The sequence below is a fragment of the Triturus cristatus genome, chromosome 7 (genome assembly GCF_964204655.1).
Source record: "Triturus cristatus chromosome 7, aTriCri1.1, whole genome shotgun sequence".
Lineage (NCBI taxonomy): Eukaryota > Metazoa > Chordata > Amphibia > Caudata > Salamandridae > Triturus > Triturus cristatus.
Window position 1 is genome coordinate 715,229,894 of NC_140590.1, and position 12,559 is coordinate 715,242,452.

The 12,559-nt window shown below is 41.8% G+C and overlaps 1 protein-coding gene across 3 annotated transcripts in view; it reads left to right on the forward strand.

Moving 5' to 3' along the window:
- Positions 1 to 12,559, forward strand: part of LOC146810405 (alpha-N-acetylgalactosaminide alpha-2,6-sialyltransferase 2-like) — a 252,735-nt gene that overhangs the window by 69,015 nt on the left and 171,161 nt on the right. For all 3 annotated transcript variants that reach the window (XM_085617402.1, XM_085617403.1, XM_085617400.1), the window contains exon 2: positions 2,608 to 3,364. In XM_085617402.1, the coding sequence (XP_085473528.1) occupies positions 2,608 to 3,364 (757 nt within the window). The remainder of the gene's footprint in view (positions 1 to 2,607; positions 3,365 to 12,559) is intronic.

Below are 12,559 nucleotides of genomic sequence, written 5' to 3' on the forward strand. Positions count from 1 at the left end.
CTGCCAGATCTAAAATACGGGCAAGAGGACCCACCATATCCAAAAGTTTGTCCTGACAAGAGGACCATGCTCTATCCACCCCCTTACGAGGGTCCTTACCGAACTTTGAAAAGAAGGTGAGGAGCGGTTGATCAATAGTGGGGGTGACCGTAATGTTGGAGGCCAAAGAAGGTTTGGGGCATTCAGATTTCAATTTTGCTCTGACAGATTTATCCAGAGGTTGTCGTAGCTTGGAGGATATATACTCTCCCACATGGGGAATGGGAAACCATTCCGTCGAATTTGGATGTCTAATTAAAGCAGGATCAAACATGGGCATGCCTTCAGAGTCAAGAATGGGTTCGGATTCGAAGGGAGATAACTTTTGCTTCTTGGGTGAAGACTCGTCAACACCAAAAATATCAAAGAGTGGGTCGTCATCTGTGTCACATAAATCATCATCATCCGTATCCTGGATGGTATTAATGACCAGCTTCTTAGGAACCTCCACATGTTTAAGTTTGGCTTTACTTTTGCCAAATGTCAAAGTAATCCCCTCCTTTGACTGAGGCCTGGGAGGAACATCATCCTCAATCTTGCGCGAGGAAACCTCGCTAACCACATGTGACACTTTACGGGGTAAAATAGTGGAAGGAACCAGTTTACGTTTTCTGCTTTCCCCCGCAGACTGGGCCAAAGCTTTGGTCATCATACGAAGTAAAGAATTCTCCATGGTTTTAGACACCTTCTGCATGGAATGTTCAACTGCAGACTCCACAGAAGAATTAATAAAATGGCTCAAATCCGATTTTAAATTAATATTTTCCTCAGTATCAAGCTCAGGAGAGCTGGGAACCTCCATTTCCATTAAACTGGAAAGTAATGGGTTAAATTGAGCAAAGGAACAAAGGGGGCGTGTAGAAAAAAGCTTGCCGGTGAAAAATGAGCTTCCAAAGGCGGTGTGGCCAAGGAAGACAGACGAGCGCTGAGGGGGCTGAGAGCACGAAGCTACAAACAGCGCTGACAGGCGGCACAGAACACTAGAAGATGCAGCACTGACAGGGGTCACTGAAGCGAGTCTGTCTGAGGCAACGAGCGAAGCCGGTAAGATAAACAAAGCGCGCGTGCAGGCGCGCGCGAACAGACGCGCTGAATTCAAAGACGGGGAGAAACTTGAAAGAGCTCCAACGGCAACAAAGACATCACCATGGAAACGCCGCGCAGCGAGCGGAGCTTAAAGAAACAAAATATACAGCAGAAAATATGCTTAAATACTCTATCAACACAATTTTAGACAGGAGAAATGGAAAATGCGACTTATCTGACTGCGAGCAGCAAGAAAAGAGGACTGCTTGCGGTCAGATAGGTCCTTATGGTTGGCCTGACCTGATTGGTTGCTTTATGTTTCTGTTCTCCCCATTGGCCAGTAGTTTTTCCCCTACAGCCTTCTGGGGAGTGTAGTTTTCTTTTACTTATCTTGCTGCTATTGAAATAAAGGCAAGAAAAGAAAGCATAATAGGAGCCTCCGGTCTTGCCATAAAATTTGAAATGTTTGTGATATTACTCGACTTACCACTTAGTTACATGAGAGACAATAAATCATGTGGTACCTTAATCAAATGGCAAGCAATTTACACTCACTGCAAAAAGCCTCCAAGTCATTATTGAGATTTGACTTCAGTATGCTAAGTCTGGAGGGGACAGTTTCACTATTACCAGAGAAGCAGCTCTGGTGGTGTGTGGTGCTGCGGTGTGATATACAAAGACATTACAGAAGGGCTGCCTCCTAAAACTAACGAGACTCTGGACAAAGCTTTACCACCAGGCATGCCATGAGGTTGGACCTCACCATGGTGATGCATGTCAGCTGGCCCACAGGAGAGGCCGCTGCTGCCAGGTGACAAACCGGAAGTATGTCTGCTAGGATCGTCCATTTTGGCCAACTGTGCAGCACAAAGCTTTGCTGGTTGTTTTGCTTGATTTAATTGTATTGACGCGTCCGTCCACACCTTACTGCTCAGTCATGCTCATGTTCTGTGCATTTAGGGAGATCATTCGTAATATTTAGATGTGTAGCAAGAAAGGTGAGAAGACAGGGCCATATTATCAAGGAACGGCGATAACATTATCGCCGCTTTAGCGGCAGGAAACTGCCACTAAAGCGGTGATAATGGGCTTGATAATATGCCCTTGTGAATTCCCATAGAAGCCCAGGTTCACACCAGAACCTGGACTTCTATGGGAATTCTCCAGGGCATATTATCAAGCCCATTATCGCCGCTTTAGCGGCAGTTTCCTGACGCTAAAGCGGCGATAATGTTATCGCCGTTCCTTGATAATATGGCCCTAAGTCTTTAAAATCTACCCATGGCTTAATTTGATTGGAGTGAGTTAAATTTTTGTATGGACCTGTAATTACTGTTCCCTGACGTTCGTACCCTCTGATGCATTTCTTTTAATACGTTATATTTTGGTCTTAAATGATTTGGTAGACAAGTAGCAAATGATCCCATACATTCAGAAAAATTCGTTTAAACGCCCTGGTTTGAAGGCTGCACTTGAAAAAGCTTGTTGTATGTAACTTTGAAAGAATGTCTGACATTTATTCTTGTTTCACACCTTGATCAGGACACAGGAACACTCAATGGCAAAGATGGACATTGGGGAACTGGATGAAAAGGCTGCAAATTCAGAGGAAAATGCCCGAGTGCCTGAGAAGGAAGACGACTCAGAAATGGAAGCAGAGGTAGTATTTCTGGCGGATGAGGGTGCAGCAATAAAAGAAGAGCCAGTTAAGGAAGAAGTAAAGAAGGAACTCCCAATAAAAGAGGAAACCATAGCAAAAAAGAAAGAAATACCCGCAAAAAAAGAAGAGACTGCTTCAGTACAGAAGGAGGCATCTGCACAAAATAAAGACTTGTTATCAAAGCAGGAAGAGCCTCTTCCAATACAGATGGAGGCTTCAGATGAAAAGAATGAGGTATCAGCAAAAAAAGGAGTGGCACCATCAAAACAAGTCCAAGGCAAAGTGGAGGAAGCCCCAGCAAAAAAGGAAGCGGCACCATCAAAAAAAGACAATGTATCGCCAGAGGCGAATGGAGTGGCAGCAAAAAAAGAAGAAGCTGCAGCAAAAAAGAAGGAACTCCCAGAAAACAAGGATGAAGTTGCAGCAAAAAATGATGGCCCTCAAGGGAAAAAAGAGGAATCGCTAACAATGAAGGAGAAGGTCCCAGCAAAAAAGGAGGGGGTCCCAACATCAATGGAAAAGGTTCCATCCAGAACGCTGAGAACGAGTGCACCTGTGATGACCCTTATTCCGCCTGATATAAATAGCACTTACCTAGGAGACACCTACTTTCAGGAGGATAAGCGTTTACATACCACGGTGAGTGCTTGTGTTTGTCCATGATAAACAACAGAAACACCTGAGGCATCATCGCTGTTTCAAGCCGGAGGTCAAGCAGAAGATTTCTAAGCAAGGCTCTACAGTGGCGAAGAACATTCGTAGTTTGGCAGAAGTAGGCTGGCCCACAGGGTAGCCATGAGACTTCCCTGCAAGCAGATTATATTTGAAGTCTGGTATGTCCAGGTCATTATCAGCCACTTGGTAGGTGATGCCTGCCTGATATTATTGCTTCCTTCCCTTCCCTTCCACCCATGTTTGCATTGGTCTATTCTGTTAAAATATCTCGATTTCTTATAGACAAGCATTTCTCTGGGTTTTAGATTATAGCAATACAGGAAAGAGATTCCCTTTAAAATGTGGGAGAGTTCCCCACTTTCGGCAAAGTGTAGGGTAATTTGTACATCATGTCCTGGGGATGGTTGACTGAAAGAATTGGCTGTTCAAAACTAAATAGGGCGAGATGTTATACGATTTACTATATAATAGGCCTGATATTTCTTCTTATCGTAAAGTGTACATTTCTGCTTCTCCTTTCCATGATGCCCTGGTTGGTCACAGTGTGAGGGCTTCAAAGCACTCTTAAAGTCACTTTTCTGGTAGGCAATGCCCAGGTCCAGAGTAACTAAGATTTTGCATCAGGTCTGCGTCACTATTGTGGGGTAAAAGCCATTTTGGGATGTACTAAGTAAACCAACCAAAGCGGATTTGTGTGGCTTTATGTTGCTTAGTAAATACGAAGTAACGAAAGAAAGGCAGTGCATAGTGCTGCCTTTCGTTACTTTGCAATGAGTATGCATTACATGAGTGGAGCATGGGTGTCCCCGTGCATCCACCCATCTATTTTGACGTAGACCCAGATGTACAAAGACTTAAAAGCCTTCATTTGTGCCAAAATGGTGCACCTACCAGATAGAGGCATAACGAGGATATACATCTTCATTTCTCCTTCTTACTTCCTCTTTCCATGTGTACTGCATTTCCTGTAAGAATCTGTTTTGAATTTGTTTTGTGCAGGAAAGTTTCCCTTTCTGCACAAAGGCAATCTTGACCATAACGTGGCACCTTTGCACCATGGCGCCAGGGTGCCTTTGTTAGAGCTAGGCAGCCGCAAGTGCACCATTGCAGAGCAGGAACTGAACAGCACCATATCTTGGTGAATACGGTGCTGTTGAACCCTCTCCCTTCCATGCAGCGCAGTGCCACAACTTACCTTGCAGTTCTGCGTTGCTTGAACGGTTGGTAAATATGCCCCCTAGTCTTGTGTGATGAAGGTCTGTGGCAAACCACAGAACTCAATATACTATGTTCTATGAATAAACAGCAATGTATTTGGAAATCTGTGAAAATTCTCTGCATTACAACAATGCAGGCACTAAAATAAGAACATTTAAGTAGGGAAATGCTAATGGAAGTAGATGCAATTCTGATCAGTTCTAAAATTCAAGAATGTTGTTTACATCATTTTTTATTCAGCAGAAATACTCAGACAACCAATATCCGGCAGCCCATAGTCTAGATTAACCATTAATTACTGATTATTAATCGCCCAGGTCACTCACCATTCAGAACAGCTGTTTGCCACCCTTTGAGACCCACCTTTCTCCCTTCTCCAAATGCCCTTGTTCTTCTTCTCATTGCACTGCCTCTGCAGGCTTACCCTGTTATGTGGCTGTGCAGTGCAAGGCCGCTCAATGTCCCTAAAACATTCCTTCATCAACAAAATATGTATGTATTTCGAAGGTATACTGTATTTATTTGGGATGTGGACTTTGGCTAGAAAGAGGGGCACAGGGAGTGAGAGTAACTATACAGGAAAAACACTCGCTTTACTTACTTTGAAGCATCACTTCCATTTCAAAATCTTCAACTATCTCTCGGCTAGAGGTGTTGGATAGCAATCTGCCCCTCTTCAACTGTTCGAAAACAAAAGTTCTCTAATTTCACCTCTCCTCTGACCAGTAGCTGTCTATACCCACTCCTTCCAGCCTCCAGTCTCACCGCCCTCTCTCCTCACGGACATGAATCACTTCTGCTATTGCAACTGCTCAATTCCAAACATCCAACATCTCTCGTTTGATGCAGACAAATCTGTCGCTGTCGCTGCCATGCCCAACAGACCTCGGGAGGGGGTTCTTTACAGGAGTTATTTTGTTTTTTGCCAATATGAAGGGTGAGGTGCAGTGTTAGGTGTGATAATGTGAGTAGACTGGTGAAGTGTGAGGTTAACATAACTAATGGATACCCTAATTAATTTAATATATGGACCCCTAATTATTGTTAAAAATAATGAATGCCTAAAAATGGAAGCAATGGAAAGAACTCTGGCATAGAGCCCCCTCTCAGGGCCTGTTGGGCATTGCAGCGCTGACCCAACGAGGAGTTGCCCGATGATGAAGCTTGACACTCATTTGTGTGTGTGAGGGCTCTTGCTCCTAAAGAATCAGATCCCCCGATCGGAGGCTTCAGGCTTTTCCCAACCTCTTCCTCTCCTGTTAGGAACTGCATACTCCTTTGACTTACATAACCTGCTTGGCAGCGTGTATGCTGGACCGTTATTCGCCCCTTGTCCCCCCCTTGTAGATTCTGATAAATACTACTTAATTATGAGTTTATTGGGAATAGCATGCAAAGTTTAGTGCTTAATGCACCAAATGAAAAAACAAGCATATTGCCCCTGATAAACTTTTTTTTATTAATGTTTTTTATTGGTTTACGAGTACAAAAAAAAACACAACTTGTGAAAACCTTTCATAAGACATTGGAAATATCCTCGTTGCCACATTTGCGAAATACATTATATATAGGATAATGGGGTAACCCGGTTATGTGCAGAACCTGGGGATTAATACATTAAGGGAAAAGTGGTTCTGCCACCAACTAGCTTCAAAAAACATGTAACTTTTAATTTATTCTTTATCCCTCTGTTAAGATAAGACTAACATTTAATGGAAACATAATCCTATCCTGATTTTTGTCCAAACCAGAAATAAAAAATGAAAAGGAAACTCATATAATCCTTTATCAAAAATATATTTTGGTGACTAAGTATATGTCATGTGCAATGATTTCTTCATGTGAACATTTTAGACACATATAGACAAATATGTACACACACAGAAAAACCATAAACTTCACTTAAATTTGTTGACGTGAGGTGAACACAAAATATTAGGTTTACATATCACAATAAATTATATACATAACACATAAACATTTACTAAGAAAACACATTTGGACGTAGTGTGAGGTGTCAAAAAATGTATGTATCAACCCAACAGGTAATTCATCCTGTTATTACAATTAGTTTGGGTGATTATTTTACACTCTGTTTAAAGCGTCGACGTTTCGACCCCCAATTATAAGAGCGATAATTAATTTGTCTGTGTTGGGTCTTCTTCAGGACTAAACTGTAATTCTGTGTGTGGCCTGTTTAAAAAGAATGAAAGTACTTTAATATTTAAGAGGTTTGGATAATGTTTTAGAAGTGGCGAGACTGAAAGTCTCTGCTCACCTTAAAGAAGGTTCGACCCTGAATTCATAGGACGGCACTGCAGCTCATACTCTATTGGAAGGTGGACCTAACAGAAATAAAATTGCGCCTGTAAGGACCTTATGTTCAGGATACCAAATCAAAAACACAACCTGAAAGTATCTCATTATGCCCTTGAAGGGACTGTACCTGATGACGACGTGTCTTTTCTAGATCAATGATGCCTTTACTCGCATACGGGAATGTAGGCTATAATTCTTTATAGCTTATGTTCAAATTGTGACGTACATCTCCCAATCAATCGGACAATGACTCACACAGTAGGCCTGTATTCCTACAATGAAATATGTCTGAATTAAGCTCTAAATTAAGCCAACAACTCAATTGTAGCCAAATGCTCACATTATATAATATGATGACAAAGACTAACCTCTGCGTCCCGCGCTCGAGTTCCAGAAATAAATCACCCTTCCCTTACAGGGAAACCTGGGGGGCCTTCCGCCTCCTATATCACTTTCAAAAGAGGTATCAAAGGCTAGTCAATCTCCTTTGAATACGCTAAAGAATAGAGAAAATATCATTATGTTGATTGGAAGTGAAAGGAAGTCACAATCTTCCTCCACTCAATAACGGTTTAGAGGCTGCTCAGATCAGCATCTTACCTGTGCACTTCTCAACGCTCTACTTGAAACCTGGGAAGGAACATCTCACGGGCGATTGCTCTTCATTAAATAAAGTATCTGGCATCAGCGTAAACGTGTAAACAGCGTCCTCGTGTGACGGCCATGTACGTTACATGACTGCCATCTTGTGGGGAATAGGTCTAAAGAGTGTTGCTACGTTAATACAGGGGAGCGAGGTGTAATTCCCACCTTCGTTCAAAACTGAAAAACCCGACCAGCAATCGGCATATATATTTGGCGAAGTCAAGCTATTCCCATCCATATTAATATCTAGGCTCATTATATCACGACCTTTCTTATGAGCAATATTCCATCTTACATATAATGATGTATAAATTACACCATTTCATTTTACACTAAAAAAACAGTGATTCTGGACATGCCTCTAGTATTACTCTATGATTTTGCATCCTAAATCAATTTAACATTATCTCTGTAGTATTCAACGATATCTCGATTGTCAATCATATTATCTGCAATATACTTAAGTAGGTAAATCTATTGTTGTTCACATTTAGGACACATAATAGTACAATATATGTTATATATGAATTAACATTTTGGTGGTAGTATGCTCAATTATGCATAATTAAGTTAAGCAATCTCATTGCATTTAGATGTTTGCATATTGTGAACAGTGATCTTTTACCAAACTCATTATTACAGATATTTTTACATTCGTACAGGCAATATCACTTGTAAGCGGAAACCAATTATCAAAAAAATGGAGGTTACATATACATATTGATGTTATACATTGCATATTAGGTAATTTCCAATATTGTTCAATCACGTCTGTGATTTTCTGAATAGCCATCATGAAATAAGCCTAAGTCATGCTAAGTAGGGCTATCTGTATGGAAATCTCCTCTTGTTCATTTAATCCCCCATTAACTGAGTCAAGCAAATGTATCCACTTGCATTCTCAAGTTCATGGTAGCTGATAGAGAGCCCCCTCTGGGATTGGGCATTATTCTCTCTAATACCCACCACTCTAGACTTTTAACCGTATGTGAATTCTGGGTGAAGTGTTCCACCAATGGGGCACCTTGCACTTTACAGCAAATGCGTGAGCAGTGCTGCAAAATTAGTGTCTTAATTTTCTGTTTGGTCTGCCCTACGTATATTTTCTGACATGGACATATGATTAAATAAATTATATCCTGTGTGTTGCAGTTTGTATGATGGTGTAAACTATATCTTTTGCCATTGTGGGTGAATTCCTTTTGCTCCACCGTGAGTTCACACGCTTTGCAGTGGCCGCATTTAAAATACCCTTCTAATGGAGGCAACATCAAAAGAGAGCGTGTATCAGGTGTAGGCTCATCTCTAAGGTATGAGCTCACAACAAAGTCCTTAATATTCCTTCCCCTTTTGAAGGCAAATAAAGGACGATCCATGCTGCCTATTTCTCCAGAAACCAAGTGCCAATTCTGATTTATGATGCGCTTAATTTCATTGCTTCTGTTGCTAAACGTAGATACACAGACTATTGGATCATTCTCTGTAGATTTATCAGTTTTGGGTTGTAGAAGGATGTCCCTGAGGCAGTACCACGCCCGCTTCCTAGATTTTTTCAGGAGACTGCGTGGGTATCCACGGTCCAAAAGTCTCTGCATTAGAGCATTGGATTCTTTAAAGAAATCAGCCCTACGGGTACAGTTCCTGCGAAGTCTCAGGAACTGCCCGTAGGGCAGATTATCTAGCAAATTCCTGGGATGGTAGCTTTTATACCCCAATAAAGTGTTTCTTTCTAATGGTTTCCTATACAATGATGTGTATAGCTCATTATTCTCACTTTGTATAGTGAGATCTAAAAACTCAACCTTCTCTGTACTGTAAGTCATGGTCATTTTGATATCATCAGATCTGGCATTCAGCCAGATACAGAATTCTTCCAAGGTATCGGAGTTACCAGTCCATACCATGAGGACATCATCGATATACCTCTTCCACAGAGTTATATTCTCTGTGAAAGGGTTATCATGAATATAGATGTTCCTGTCCTCATAGTTATTCATATACAGGTTAGCTATATCAGGAGCAAATCCAGCGCCCATAGCTACTCCTTAAGTCTGATAGAAATAATCCTTCTGAAAAATGAAGACATTTTTCGTCATGGCCACCTCAAGAAAAGCAATGATGAAATCAGTGGGTACCCTATGTGGTCTTTCTCTCCGTTCCAACACTTCGTACGCTATGGTAAGTGCTTCATCTTGTGGAATACTGGTATACAACGAAACTACGTCCATAGTTACCAGTATCTGTCTGTCCTTATCATAGGCCCTCTATCAAATTGATGACTTCCATCGTATCTCGAATGTATGATCTAGTCTTAGAAACCCAGGGCTGTAAGAAGATGTCCACATACCAGCATAGGGGCTCCAAAACTGAGCCACTCCCGGACACGATGGGTCTCCCTGGTGGTTTATATCTGTTTTTATGGACTTTCAGGAGTGTATAGATCGTAGGGACCTGTGGCTCTTTTTGATTCAGATAACCAAATTCAAGTTGGCTGAGATACACTTCCTCCAATCCTTGGGTGGTAAGCACATGTATTAATTTGGATACTTCCCTCGTGGGATCTCCCCTGATTTTATGGTAGTTCTCAGCTACTTGTAATTGTGTAGCAATCTCTTTGACATAGTCTTCTCTGTCCTGGACTACAATCGAGCCTCCCTTGTCAGCTGGCCTAACTACAAGGTCCAAATTGTTTTTCAGTGTCTCCAAACTCTCCCTTTCCTCTTTACTAATGTTAAGTTTAATATATTTTTTTGTGTCAAATAATTTGAGTACATCCTGTAACACTACCTGCTCAAAGGTTAAAATTCTGTTAGACATTGGGTGTGTTGGTGATGAAAAGGTTGATGGCGTACGTAAGGGAGTAGCTGCACATCTATTAATGCTGACGGGACTCGTGTGTTTATAGAAGAAATGCTTCAATCGAATTTTGCGAAAGAAACAATACAAATCTATTTTCGTCCCAAAACTGTAACTAGGTGCACTAGGCACATAACTCAATCCTTTGGATAAGACTGATAGTTCTGTCTGGGACAGAGAATGTTTGGATAGATTAAGGACCGGGTTAGTTTGGTCATCAAAATGGTCCGATTGAAGGTTAGGTTGGTGGTGGTCTGTGTCAATTACCAGTGGTACGTTTGTCTCCTGGTTTGTATCTCGCTGTGTGTTTGAGGGTAGAATCTCACTGATCTCCTCCCCCTCCCTCTGTTCCATCCTCTGTTCTGACCCCTGTCCTGTCCTCTGTCCAACCTAGGGGGGTCCCCAGCCGCTGTGTGTACTCCATCTGGGGTCCCCTAAAAAAGGACCCGATGTTAAATCTGGGTGTGATATAGCTTGATGGTTTGTTCCCTGATAACTAGGGCCTGCGTGTGATTGCTGATGGTTGCCAGAGGGGTCACCGTTGTCGTAGTCACTGTCTGGACCACTGGAATATGATGTCTCTGAACATTTGTGAAATACTGCATAATGAATGACAAGAAGCTAGTCCTTACAGTTTGAATGCCGAGCCATAGCTAGTTTGCCCCTGATAAACTGTGGAAGGTTTGAACTACCGATATTTATCACACAACTTGTAATTGCGAAATTACCAGAACCAGCAGTTACCAAACATTTCACAATTATCAAAGGTGGCTCTTTATGAGGGCCCAAGAAGGCTATTGTTCGGTCAAGCAGATTGTGCATTAGAAAACACTCAATCTAATCTATCAAGCTGTGCACCTCTTCAATTGGCAATTGAGCACATTGCCACCTCTTGCTCCCGCATCTCCTGTGCTGCTTGTTTTGCTATTATGCAGAGCCCTCACCAAAACCAATCAGGACGAACTCTCTCCGAATAGTGTTCAAATGCAGTTTGTAAACCTCATGCTTGAAACACTCACTCCCTGAGGCCAAGATTTGAATATAAATTACATACTTCTGAAGGGTGCATTTATTCAATATGCATATTTACCATTTATAGCTTTTACATTAAGTATTGTTCTATTTGGATAATTATCTCACCATTCATACCTTAACCATCACCAAATCAATTGGAGGTTGTTCACCCACATTTGATAGCAACTAGTTACAACATTTACGAAAGAAAAGCACTGTCTTTCAGTAAACAAACCAAAGAGCAAATATTTTAAGGTTAATTCAAATTGCCAGCATCTGCTTTTTGACAGTTCTGACTTTGTAGATCTGCTGAAAGCCTCTTCTATCCCTGAATACTTATGCAGAAGCAATACTGAGCTTGCTATCAGCAACAGGAACTTGGGGAAACAGCTAAAGAAAGAGAGAGAAAGAAAGAAACACCAGACTGGAGCGCTATCTCTGACACTACAACATCTCCATTAAGGGACAGTACCACACTATCATGAAGCTCCATAGTCAGTTGTGACTGAACCAGCTTGAAAGAGATAGGTGACAATAGGTAAACAGGATTTAACAGCCATTTGGTATTTTCTGAAGAAGTATGTTTGAAAATCTTACTGATTTCGGCAACAGTTGTTGCTGTGACCAGCATAAGTCCAATGGGAATCTAACTGACAGCCTCAAGACAGTGCTGGAAACACATTAGTCAGAGTCTAGGAGGCAAGCAGTTTAAGGAATACTAAAATACAATGCAAGGAAGAGAAAGAAAAGGCTTAACAGGAAAACAAGGGAACCTAGAGGGGAAAGCACAACAAACGCAGGGGCCGAAAACAGTGCAAACTAATTCAAATGCGAAAAGCCAATGCAACTAATTACAGTTGCATGGCAAGTTTAAGGGCCAGAGAAATTCTTAAACAAGGCACTGTGTAAATTGATCCAGAAATGACCCCAACCCAGTAGTAAGTACCAGCAGCGGCTGGCACGGATCAGGGGTGGTGGGCTGGGGGGAGGGGCGGAATGTAAAAAAATAATTTAGAAAAAACGTACCTTATCGCCACGCCTCTCCTCTGCGTCAGACTCGGGCTACAGGAAGCACCCAGGAAACCACCAGACTCCCCTGACCAATCA